Below are 12,961 nucleotides of genomic sequence, written 5' to 3'. Positions count from 1 at the left end.
ATACTCTCTCTCTCTCTCTCTCTTCTTCTCTCTCTCTCTCTCTCTATATATATATATATATATATATATATATATCTGAAACATAATATATATATATATATATTATGTTTCAAAGCTCGGCCGATTCCCCGGTTTCGAACTAGAGGCTATGGGTGTGATACGAAATTCGCGATTCCGCTTATCAAAGAGAGTCGTAGTAGAATTTGTCCGAATTGCCGATTGAAACTTAAAAACGAGCTAGATATCCCAATTATAATGGATTCCGAATCATTCGACGGTTGCTCTTCCGTACTCCCTAGATAAGCGACGAATCTTTCTAATACTTCGGGATAGTCAGGCAACTTGCGACAGCATGCAGAGTGACAGTTAATACACTACAGGCTTCGAAACGTTCAGGAAGCCCCAAATGAATGAATATAATACCGTAAAATCCTTTGATAATTTCTTTTTTCGTTTTCTGACAAGGAAGTACAACATTCAGGACATTTGATGGTACCGCTTTCCCTATGCTGTAAAAATAGTGAAGATACGCAACATGCACTATGTAACTACATGAAGAATGGACTAACCGCTAAGATTTGAGTGTGATGGGTGCGCGCGAACGCGGATATGTGGGACACATGCTAAAGGCAGTTCATTGGCGGCAGATTCCAATTGCTGAAATATGGAAAGAAATTTCTTACCTTGAGATGTCCGGTCGAATGTTTGTTCCTGAATGCCAGTGAAAGAAGTGATCAGGATATCAAGGCTTCTACTACTCTGATCGAATTTAGCAGCAGATTCGGGCCAATAAGCACGCGCGATCGCTTTTGTTAATATTCGATAGCGGTTATATTATTATTAGCGTTAGGATGAATTAGCTAAAAGTGCAATTTCATGCAGCGTCAAAATGCTAGCAGCTTTCCTTATTCTGCACGATCCCTTATAAGCCGTCGTTTTGCCGCTTGAAGTTCGGAAAGGTCCAACTACAGCGGAAAGTAGTTGGTAGACGACGCAGATGTGTTTCATCCAAAAATCGGACGAAACTAATCTTTTTGGCTACTACCGATAGCAATCTGTTCCGCAATGTTGCTGACAAAATGTTATTTGAGCAGCTTAAACGCACTTTAAAACTTATTCTTATTTTAGTTTCACAGGATTAAATGTATAAAAGAAACACAGGAATTAAATGTATAAAAAAAACAATTTTATCAATGATTATAAATCCAATAGCTAGCGATTTATCGCTCCATGAAAAGGAGGGGATAGTTGCTTAACTGTAGCTAACGTTTTCACGCTGCGTGATTCCTACTTGAAAGAAAAATTTTAGCGTTTGTGGATCTATCTTATATGTTTATGCTTATATCATTTATCTACTGATTTTATACACGTAACGATGAACAGTCTTCCTTAGAAAATATCAATAATAATAAGACTGTTTGAAATGCTTCGCACGATAAAATTATGCATTTTTGGTCATCAAAATTCATAAGCCTACGACTTCTTATTTTTCTATTTTATTTTACTTTATTGAAATATTTCTTCTTATTTTCATAGATTGATTAATCTTTTTTATAATATCTGATTAGACGGATTGTACATTATTTTCTTTGGATTTGACAGAATTCTCGCCTCGATGAATTTGTTATCTTCATTTTAATTATAGACGTCCCAGCAAATGAGAATGGATTAAAATGAATTAAAATTTTTTTAATGCATACTTTAAATCCATGAAAATGGATTGAATGGATTGGATCCGAGCTGACACTAATTTAATATTCGAAAAAAAAAAAAAACAATTCATCTTTAAAGATTACAAATTTTATTCCTAAAACATTTATAATAATTATATCTGACATTAACTACTTCAAATTGATATTCTAAAAAACGCATCTTAGTGGGATTCGAACCTAGGACTTCTGGATTATGAATCTTCTACGTTACCCGATACACCACTTCTTCAATTGAAAAAATGTGTTATTCATTCTCTATTTCAGTTACAACTAACTAAACTAGTAACGAAATTATAGATATAATAAAAATATCATCATTTAACAGATATAATAAAGTATAAACAATTTATATTACTATGAAACAACATTGGGTAAGTGTCAAATAATCTAATTTCGCTTGGCCGATGTCACCGTGATTAGTCTAATATTTGACTTAGTTTACGAGTGTTCACATCGATCATTCATTTTACTTCTAATAAAAGAGAAACAAATGAACATAGCTCAATTATTTTTACGTTTAATTTTTACGTGTAATTTTTTTTAACTTAGATTAAAACGAAAAATTTCCTACTTATAATTTTAAATAATTTAAGTAACATTTATGGTCCATTTTTAAATAAAAACTTTTTTTATTCAATTAGATTGAAAAATTGCATTTCATATTCAGAATATTGAATTGAGCAGTATTCACGTTGCACAGAAATTGCTGATATTATTTTTGAATTTAAGTGAATTAAAAAAATATACTTTCTATTCACAATTCTGAATTGAATAATATTCACGATGCACAGAAATTGCTGATATTATTTTTGAATTTAACTGAATTAAAAACCGTACTTTCTATTCACAATTTTGAATTGAGTAGTATTCACGATGCACAAAAAATGCTAATATTATTTTTGGATTGAAAAGCATAGAGATATGCTTTATGCAATTCTTATAAATGATTAAAAATGCATTCAGAATTAAAAAGGATTCATTTTAACATTCATGAATCCGTATTTGAAAATCTGAATCCATTTTAATCCATTTCAATCCATTCTCGTTTACTGGGGGGGGGGGGGGGGGGAGTACTTATTATTTAACTTATTTATATATTTTGTAATTAACAATATATGACATGGTCTCTTATTAGACTTTTGTTCTGTTGTATTAACTTATTGTTAGAATATCAAGTGTGAACTCTATAATATAATAATTTATATATCATGGTTTTGACTTTACCTTTGTTTAGAATTGATAAAAATCAAATAAAAAAAAATCAAAATCAAAAACGTTTTTTCACTACAAAATATGAACCATTCATATTATTATTTATATTACGTCTATTATTTACTATTTTTGCTCCTTTTAGCCTTCTTTTAGTTGCTCTTTCTGTTAATTTGAAGTTTGCTTAACATTTTTTTATGAAATAAAATAATATCTTAAGAGCAATATCATGGACAAAATTATATATTTTTTCATGACTAATTTACATAACATAATTGTCTGGTATAAATTCGGCAATCTTTAATGGAATCATGAATCTGTCGGGATTCTGTTCGAGCAGACAAGCTAGTAGACGCGGAACGGAGAGAATGGTGCCTGATATTATGCTAGGGAACTCCCTGCCAGTGGATGTTTGATAGACAATCAGTAATCTCTTGCTGAAATAATCGCCATATGTAGATACGTGACCGATCTCAATATATCGGTTCATGAATGGCGACCACATCTCGAAAGATACGCGCATTTCTTCAGAAGATTGCAACTCGGACGCGGGTCGCATGACGACGCGATAATGATCGCACAGATCATCGTACAATCTGCATACAATCTCCAAAAGTTCTTCGAATAAAATTTTGTATTCCTCGCTTTTTGCATCTTTCACCATGATGAAGGAATGTGCAACGGAAGCCTGGCATACGGTGAATAAGCCATAAGTGTGCGAATCTTGCGATGGTATATATTGTTTGCCGGTGGCAAAGTACTTGAGCGGGAAATTCTTGGGATTTATCAACTGCTTTGTATGCAATGCCAGGAAAGAGGCCAAGCTTGCGCCACCGACCAGATGCATGCGATTTGACGAATCTCTCTCGACTTCGTTATGATTCTCTATCACAAAAGTGGTCATAGGATCCTCGTGATTCAAACCGGAAGCCTCTACCACAAAACTGCGGCTGAAATCAGTACCGACTATCTTAATCATGTTGTTTTCGCCTAGAACTCGGCCTGCGTGTGCCAGTATAGCAAGCTCGAACAAAGCTGCGTCGTTGCTTAGGAAATAACACATAGGATTCTTGTATTCTAGCAGATCTAGACTAGTCCCAATATCGAGATGACTTCTCTTCTTTTCCGATATCTCCGGCAAGTTGCCAACACTCTTCAATATCACCGGTTCGCCGACAGGCGTTCTAGGATCCAACTCGTTCGGTAACTTCGAGACCTTTTCTATTACATTTTCATCCAGGTCCCACATCGCTTTCTTCATCATCTTTAAATCTTGCCGTATGATCTTGAGCTGTGTACGCAACTTGAGCATTTCTTGTTCCTGCTCAGCAGTATGCTCGACATTTTCCAGCAAAGTTTTCATGCGATCTGTCAATTTCTTGTTATTGTTTTCTAATGCATATCTGTCCGCAACCACTTTTGTATAGAAATCCCATGCTTCCTTCAATAGAATGATATCTACATCCATCCCGCGCAATGCGACATTTTTCTGTAATTTGTCTATATTGGCGAATCTCTCATCAAAGTCTAAATATGGCGACAGATACGCAAACGATTTGTAAGCCTTATTACCGGAAATGTACAGTGCTGAACTGTAATCTCTCTCAAAATTTAGTGGATGGGAAGTCCTTCGACGAACATCACGTATCAAAGCTCTGTATGTATGCTTTAAAGTGTACGTAAATCTATACACGTTATTAATCATTGCAATTTTCTAATTTAAATTTTTTCTCTTCTTTCTTGCATCGCAGTAAAGCTACAATAATTCAAAATGAATTATAAAGTAGCTCTATTCGTTTACTTTCATTACTTTAGCATCTGACGCAGCATTTATATCCAGATGTTCCTGTGTAATGGTTTCAATCTTTCGTTTGTGTGGCCTGATGTAACTTCCTTTGCCTGCTGCTCTTTCTGACTCTTGGATAGTGTACGGCTCTAATTCGAGTGCTTTCATTCGTTGTTTATGTCCTTTAGTATTGAAGTGAGTATGCAGAGCAGCTTTGTCTATAAAATATCTCCTAAAATCAAATTAAGTTCTTATTGTTAAAGGTAAAATAATAAGCAATGCCGATATGAGCCATAGGATGTTTGAATATAATTTAAATGTAATTTATTAAGAAAGTAAATACATATATACATATGTATTTGGTCCTTGGTTTGGGTCCTCATCGACACAATTAATCATACGATACAAATTATTCGAAAAAACGTATGAAAGAAAATACTTCAATATATAAGTTAATGATCAAACTATTAGATGTCCACTTGTCGAATTTTTGTCATCAAATTGTTCGATTTGCTATATAATTACAATTAGATTTTTATAATTATATCGAAAAATCACAATTTTATAAAAAAATAATATTACTTACATGAAGTCAAAGAATTGTGCGAACCATGCGTAACGCAATTATTATTAAATTGTCTGATTTACCATTAAAAAACAAATTGTGAGAAATTTGGTCAATATTCTTAAAAATTTTTTTTTTTTACATTTGTATACTATAGTACTTCCCTTTTTCATAGACGATTCTTTTCAAGAGGCTCTCGATGAAGTTATTTGATACATTTCTTTAGAATAGTCTTGTCCAAAGATTTGTAATTCTGCATGACATAATCATGTAATTCATATAATACTCACATAATTCTGAGCATTAGCTATTCACACATATTCTCTTTCCTTTTCTTAATTCTTTGAAGCTGATGAATTTATTGGGCTATATGTTGATTATTTGAATAAAAGTTTAAATATTTAAATAAAAATAAAAATAATTTAACTTAGTCTGTGAAGTACTTAATATAAGTGTTAAGATAAAAATTGCATTATATTTGAATTTACTATTAGTTCTTAATTCTTGTACATATTATATTATTGTAGCAATTACTATTTTATACAAAAATATCAAACAATTCAATTTTTTATTGAATATCTACAAATTTTGATTATTTTTATTAAAATAAACTTAGTATTCATTCTTTTTTTTATGCGAGTTGTATCATTTTGGTTCTTCGAAATTAATTATTGCCTTTTAATTAATCCTTCTGTGAATGCATAGTTTAATTTTTACCTTCACTAAGAGAAAAATGTATCAAATTTTAATAATATTTATTCGAATAGTGCCAGATGAATATTTACTTAAATGTAAATATATATTTATTTGGTATAAGAATCATTAATTTGATTTACTTATTATTACATTTTATTTAACAAGTACTTATTTTCCATAAATAAATGTTACTATTATTAAATTAATACTATTCAAACAATTATTTATTAAAATTTAATACATTTTTTCATTAGTGATCAGTGTTTTCACAAGATGATCCTGCTAAATATGAAATGCAAAAGTGATAATGAGAAATTATAAAGTGCATCTATGCAAAACTATTCCTTATTATTGAAAAAGTGGAGCGTTTAATAGGCATTATAATTCACACAATTATATAAAAATATAAAAATTTTTACTGTTTAAAATTTAATATAGATACTCAGGTACATACGCATTGATATAAGGTTTAAATGGATCTTGGAAATCATAGATTTTGTCAGTAATTGTGTTACAGATACAGTTTAACGATGTATTTTACACTTTTAATATTTTATACAATACATATCTAATTCAACATGTTCAACGAATTCAACGTATATTAGAAGATTATGTATTTTTTGCACTTTGAAGAGAACACAATATTGTTGTCGAAACATGTACGTAATTATATTTGTGAACACATTAATCATTGTTATCATACTGAACATCTTGTGTAGGCACATTGGCAAATTTCCTTAAGTTTTTATTGTTAAATTTTAGAGCCTTTTTAATTCACTTTATTGGCATTAATTTCAAAAGGTTAATAAAAATACGAAGGAAGGCAACAGACGTAAACACTGACACAGTTTGAATCCAGAATTACAAATCTTATATTACTTCAGAACGTCTAGTATTTGTACGTGCTTTCTTTTTCAATTTCTTTTCCAATATGATGCCTCGGATGAGGTATTTTCTATCATGGCTACATCCTTTAAGCCTATTCTACAATGTGCTGTTTATTTCCTGTTTTTTGCTTTTTATCTTTTATTTTTTTCTCCTTTGCAATCGTTTTATCGGCAATTGTATTTTTTGTTTTTTTCGAAATTTATTAACTTTAACTCAGACAACATAAATAAAAAAATCGGATAAGAAATAAGAAGATAAGATGTAAAAAATAGCAAAAACAAGAAACAAAAAGCACATTGTAGGATAGATTTTAAGTAATATAGCGCAAAACAAAAATTGAATCAATTTTTTATATAAATTCCTTTTTCCATCTAGATTTCCTCATATAAAAAAATTTCCTTATTAACAAGTTTCTTTTCCAGCCAGAACTATACAGCATGCAAAATACAGGTTAAAGATCACAAGTGAACTATACTTCAATTAAGGGCACCTGCCACAATATGCAGGATATAGAACGCAGATCACACACAAAAGTTCAACTTCCAATCTTCTGCGTTCTACACTCTGTGCCCTGCAATCTGTAGCCCATTATATTCATTGACATATATAGATCTTGAGTCGATCATGCGAAGCGTGTATTCGATGCCCCATATGTTCGATTTGATGGTAATTGTAAAGTTTAACCTCTTTGCTTCAAATTTTAGTAAAATTAATCTCATTCAATGCGTTTTTGTATGAAACGAACGAATCTGGCAAAAAAGTGACAATTTTTTTCGGCAGATTCGTTTATTTCATGCAAGAATACGTCGAATGGGACTAATTTTATCAAAATCAGAGGTGAAGAGATTAAACTCAACAATTATCGATTTGAATTTTTAGGTTAGACTGTTATAAGTCTATAACTGCGAACTTACGCGCAATGTACGCAATAATATTGGGCCGCTCCCGGCTTATCGAAGTCCACTTCCTGGTTTAACAACTTCCTCGCGTTCTCTTCCTTCAGATCCTCGTCAATCTAGAAATAATCAGTATTATTTGTCGAGGCGATGATCGCAAGACGTGAAGAACAGGAAGGGCCGAGCATGTGTCGAGGAGGTTATGTTTAGACAAAACTGACGCGGTTCACCTCGTCCAAATCCTTCCTCCTCCGTTTCGTTTGCCAATTCTTCTTCAAATGCTTGTCACCTCTGTGAGTCTTTTTACGTTTGTACGTCATCGTTTATATTTATAAAAATTATCCCATCGAACTCGACCACGACAACCATGTGCATGACGTAAGAAAACAATGGCTGCAATCGATTTGGGCTGCGTTCCACTTCACGCATGATGCGTATGCTGCATTATTTATCCTTGTTATTCACTGTTATGCTATTCATATTAAACAAGGATAAATGATGCATCATGCGCATTATGCGTGAAACGGAACGCAGTCTTGAAGTTTGCATCGCATGCTCCAACATGTAATATGCTCCTACCGTAGCTCTTACTCATTCCAATGCATGATAGAGTAAGAGCTGTGATAGGAGCATAATGTTGGAGCATGTTGGAGCTTGTGACGCAAACCTTTGGTTTACGCTGCAACATTCGCGAGTGTCATTTGTCCTTATTTAACATCTGATAAACGACAAGGATGAAATGATTCTACGAGCATGTGAGCGTTAAATAGAACGCAACCTTGGATGCTCATGCGCTTGTAATCATCATTTTGTTTTTATTGTTTATTAAACATAAAGGGCTCCACATAATAAAAGGAACAGGGAACAGAGAATAAGAATTTCAACCTATCAGAAATCTGTGAATCTATGTGTTCCACATAATAAGCATTAAGAACCAGAGAAAAATCTGAGAAAGGACGTGACGGCCCAAAATCTGTAACCGCAAAATATTGCCACGCTGACAAGGTGGATGTAAACTACATAGCAAGATCCTTTTTTCTAAGGATATTTTATATATTCACATAGCAATGTATTTCCTTAGGATATCCTAATTTGATCAGATTGATCTCATTCTGATCCAAAACATTAAATCATCCATATGATTAACTCAGGATATTTATAATTATCACTAATATAAAACATTTCTAGAATATTCTATTTTGATTAAAAAAAATTTTGATCACTATATTGATAAATTGCATTTTTCAACTTTCAACACATATATATCATATACATTTACGTATTGTACGTATATTATGAAGACGTATCTTTGTAATTTAATTGTTAATTTTTTAAATGCATACCCCATGCATACATAAATACCCCACACAGACATACTGAAAACTAAACCTTTGTTTCAGGAAGAATTTAATATTTATTTTGATATGTATTATTACATAATTTGACAGTTGCAGCTATATACCTATACAGCAATGGAAATCGAAAATATACGAAATATATTTCAACATTTTTAAGATATCATCAGTTTATTATAATGACTAAATCATGAATACACTTCCCATATAAGACATATTCAGGAAATATCTTATTCCGAAAGTAAATATGTACAATACATCTTAGAGATATTCTAAAGACATTTGAAACATAGAATATCTTACAGCCGTTTCTAAGATGTCTCTCTTATATAAAACTTGGCAAGTAATTATTGTACATAAAAGAGCATAGTTAATAAAATTATCTTTCAAGTGGTTTATAATTAGATTTTTATATTTAAAGTTGTCTCAAATTTATCTTCAGATATCGTATAGATCGTCTTATTCCGCAAACACAATAGCCCTAATAGCATAATATGAATAATGATGAACAATAATTCCGATTACAATTCATTCCAATTTTATTTTCACGATAGGATAGTGGTCTGCTCGTGAACGATTGAATATAATTGATTGGATCCATAAATAAAAATCAATCATGTTTATTTGCTTGATAAGCAAATAAACTTACTTTCTCGGTTATTTTCACGTTTATAGCCTTCTTTCTCGATGCAAATTTATGGCCGCAGCACAGACTCAATGCATAATGCATAAGAGAATCAACCAATCGAAATTCTTTTTTCTATGGGAGGAAAGGGAAGATTCTGATTAATTGATTCGCTTATGCACTATGCGTTGTGCGTTATACAAAAGTCTGCTGCGGCTTTAAGGCACAATTTACAACAACGCGATCAACGCCGTCAGTCGGCGGTCTACTGTGACCAGCTACACATCTAAGCATGATGTTTCCGGCATATCAGCATAGCGAGAGTATATTTTTAGAATAAAAACATTAAAGCTGTACATTCATTGGATATCGTGTTACGCGCGACAAACATCGCGCTGGTGTGCCGAGCCATGAGTCGTATATATGTCACAAATGGCTTATCCCTAAATGTATTGGCTCCTGCACTGGACGCGGAAACGCTTGCCGCGCGGCAAAATGAGACGCGGTAACCATTGAACATATTAGAAGCTGTAAGCTTATTGGCTACCGCATCACATTTTGCCGCGCAACAAGCATTTCCGCGTCCAGTGTGCAGAAGCCATAATAGATATATAATTTCCATGTGCGATGGAAACTCAAGCCAACTTTTGTCGCGTGGCGGAAGTAATATTACATCATTTTTAGAAGTTTTCAAGGTGAGACCGACTTAAGAACATAGAATTATTGGTTAGTGCGATAACTTCCGCCGTATAAGCGTTACTGCGTTCTGTGTCAGGAGCCATCATGGTATAAAGACAAGTTTGTTCGCATCGCATGCTCCAACATGCTCCTGCCATAGGGCATAATGAGGGCATTGAGTAAGAGAAACAATTTTATATTGATAATTCCGTACATTTAATTGTCCAATTGGACACTTTTTAACAGCGTATTAAATAAAGAAACATAGCTAATGACTTAAATTTGTTAATCAGATGCGTTCCACTCTCACGTGACTCAAACGTGATTTTTTAATAATAAAGCGAAAAAATAAAAATTTAAAAAAGAAAAAATTTTCTAAACTAAAAATTTCATGGTTACAATTCGAGATTTTTTTTAACAGCAAATTCAATTTTTTTTTTACAAATTGGTGCTAGACGGAACTCTTAATCTTAAAAACTAAAAATCACAGTGATTTTTTTGAAAAAAAAAAAATTGTTATCTCAGCTACTAATAATCGGAGGGTAATCTTTTTTTTTAAATTTATCGAAAAATGTTGGATTTCGAATGCTTCATGCGACTATTTGATAGGCATATTAACGAAATTATTTCTATTTTTTTATATGAAAAAGAACCCACTCTTTAAAATCGTTTCAAAATAGTTTTAAAAAATCGTTTTATTATTAAGGGTATGTGATAATGCAACTCTTGAAGAAATCTTTGTAAATTGTTGTGCGACTGTTCAAAGATAAAGAAATTAAGTTTTCCGCAAACAGATTTTTAATGAACAAATAGCTTTTTGCAAAAATTAATGAACTTCACTTCAGGACTAGATTTGTCATTACGAGAGTTGCATTTTATAAGAATTTCAAAGCTTCGCGTTTAAATGAACACAGAGCGAGTGGAAAAAAGGCTTTTTTTCAAAAGGTGTTTTTTAATTTTTTTTACTGAACTAATAAATCAATTTTAATGTTCTATGTCTCATTATGTATTTTGAATACCTACATTTTTCATATCGAATTTTTTTCCATACAATCAATATCTTTCGTTTTATAAGCGAAAAATAGTTGCTTTTTGCATCTATTGCACAAGTCTCTCTCTCGAGTCTCAAACATACGCATTTCTTTTCTGATGGCCTTTTGAGACTTTCGTAAAGAGAAATGCGAGAAGAGGTTTATAATTTTTTTTCAATAAAATTCTACTTCTACTGAACTATTCTTGTTACTCGAATTTATGAAGGATAAGTATACTATATAACGCGCATGAAAAATCGTAAACAATTAAATATCTCGTAAAACTGCGTTTTAACATGATTTATATTATTCTGGATTAAGGGGAGGAGTACACTATTATTACAATTTATTAAAACTTATATATTATTATTTAGAATGACCCTCTCCCCCCTCCCCCGCCTCTTATTGATGTCTAAGGCCGCCGAGCGATTGAGACTGTCGAGAAAGCATTTTCGGTCGCTTGAAACAAATGATTAGGGTGAAGGAGCTCGTTCTGTCTCGTTCACTCTCAGCGCGCCGCAGGCGAGCACGAACATGGGCTCGTGCTTAAGTGTGTGACCGTTTCACCGTCTGATTCTATGTCGTCGCCGTCAACGCAGAGTTCTTAACTGAGTAGTCAGAAGCTTAAGTAATAATTTATTGTAGAATGTCAATTATTCTCTACAGAAATGTTAGATCCATGAATTAATTGTTAAACAAAATTTAATTGCTAAAAAAAAAATTCTCTATTCAGAATCATTGGTCGCTTGCCTAAAAAATACAGGCAATAGGAACAGGGAATAAAAAATTTCAATCTATCAGTAACTGTGTACTCTGTGTAGAATGCATGTTTTTTGATATAAGTATTAAATCTGTCACTTCCTAATTACAAATAAATGCTGAATGCAGCTGTTATATAATATAATGTAAATATAACAACAATATATAGATCTTATAAATTTTACGTAATATATAATATAACGGTTTTCTACCTTCGACATAATATCTGTTATACAAATGTATTACATTGAGATTATGTTGTTTTACTGTAACAAGTACATTTCAAAATAATGCAACATAACATAGTTATATAACAATTATTTTGTAATTATATAATAAAATTAATATCATTACAATATAACATTCTGTTATATTATGATTATTTCCAGGTTATATCGTAGCTATACTCCGTGTTTGCTGGATAACTTTAATGATTAATATTTCGGTTTACGGGGCAGTGTCATTTTTTTGCCAGATTTGTTCATTTTGTCTAAAAACGCATCGAATGAGGCTCGAATTTCATCAAAATCAATGAGAAAGGTAGAATTCTCGAGTATTATCAAAGTTTATCAAGATGCGCGCGCAGAGAAGGTGGCTCCGATTTGCCTTTCATACCGTTCTGTCAAATCCAGATATATATATATATATATATATATATATATATATAAGTATAGTACTAGTAGTAGTTACTTACTTATTATTATTACGTTACGTACGGTACGTACCTACCCTTACCCTTCCTTCCTTCGTTACGTTACGGT

The 12,961-nt window shown here is 32.2% G+C and overlaps 2 protein-coding genes across 2 annotated transcripts; both read right to left on the bottom strand.

Annotated features, from left to right (window-relative positions):
- Positions 1-3,179: 3,179 nt before the first annotated feature.
- On the bottom strand, positions 3,180-4,626 carry LOC105622961 (serine--tRNA ligase, mitochondrial). The gene has a single exon (XM_012204366.1). It carries the CDS (start codon positions 4,624-4,626, stop codon positions 3,184-3,186), a length of 1,443 nt encoding a protein of 480 aa, XP_012059756.1. The 3' UTR covers positions 3,180-3,183.
- Positions 4,627-4,710: 84 nt separating this feature from the next.
- LOC105622959 (zinc finger protein 593 homolog) lies at positions 4,711-8,072 on the bottom strand. The gene is made up of 3 exons (XM_012204365.1): positions 7,983-8,072; positions 7,771-7,871; positions 4,711-4,939 (listed from the first exon to the last, which is right to left on the bottom strand). Exons 1-3 carry the CDS (start codon positions 8,070-8,072, stop codon positions 4,711-4,713), a joined length of 420 nt encoding a protein of 139 aa, XP_012059755.1.
- Between the last annotated feature and the right edge of the window lie 4,889 nt (positions 8,073-12,961).

Source organism: Atta cephalotes, assembly GCF_000143395.1.
Source record: "Atta cephalotes unplaced genomic scaffold scaffold00051, whole genome shotgun sequence".
In the NCBI taxonomy this organism is placed as follows: domain Eukaryota; kingdom Metazoa; phylum Arthropoda; class Insecta; order Hymenoptera; family Formicidae; genus Atta; species Atta cephalotes.
Note: the sequence above shows the minus strand (reverse complement) of the source record. Positions and strands in the feature narration are given on the sequence as shown.

Bases quoted from the DNA above. Each gene is read 5' to 3' on its own strand.
- LOC105622961 (XM_012204366.1), bottom strand. From the start codon at position 4,626: ATGATTAATAACGTGTATAGATTTACGTACACTTTAAAGCATACATAC.
- LOC105622959 (XM_012204365.1), bottom strand. From the start codon at position 8,072: ATGACGTACAAACGTAAAAAGACTCACAGAGGTGACAAGCATTTGAAG. The intron at 7,872-7,982 runs GTGAACCGCGTC...GATTATTTCTAG, and splicing joins GGAGGAAGGATTTGGACGAG to ATTGACGAGGATCTGAAGGA. The intron at 4,940-7,770 runs GTAAGTTCGCAG...ATTTGATTTTAG, and splicing joins TATTATTGCGTACATTGCGC to GAGATATTTTATAGACAAAG.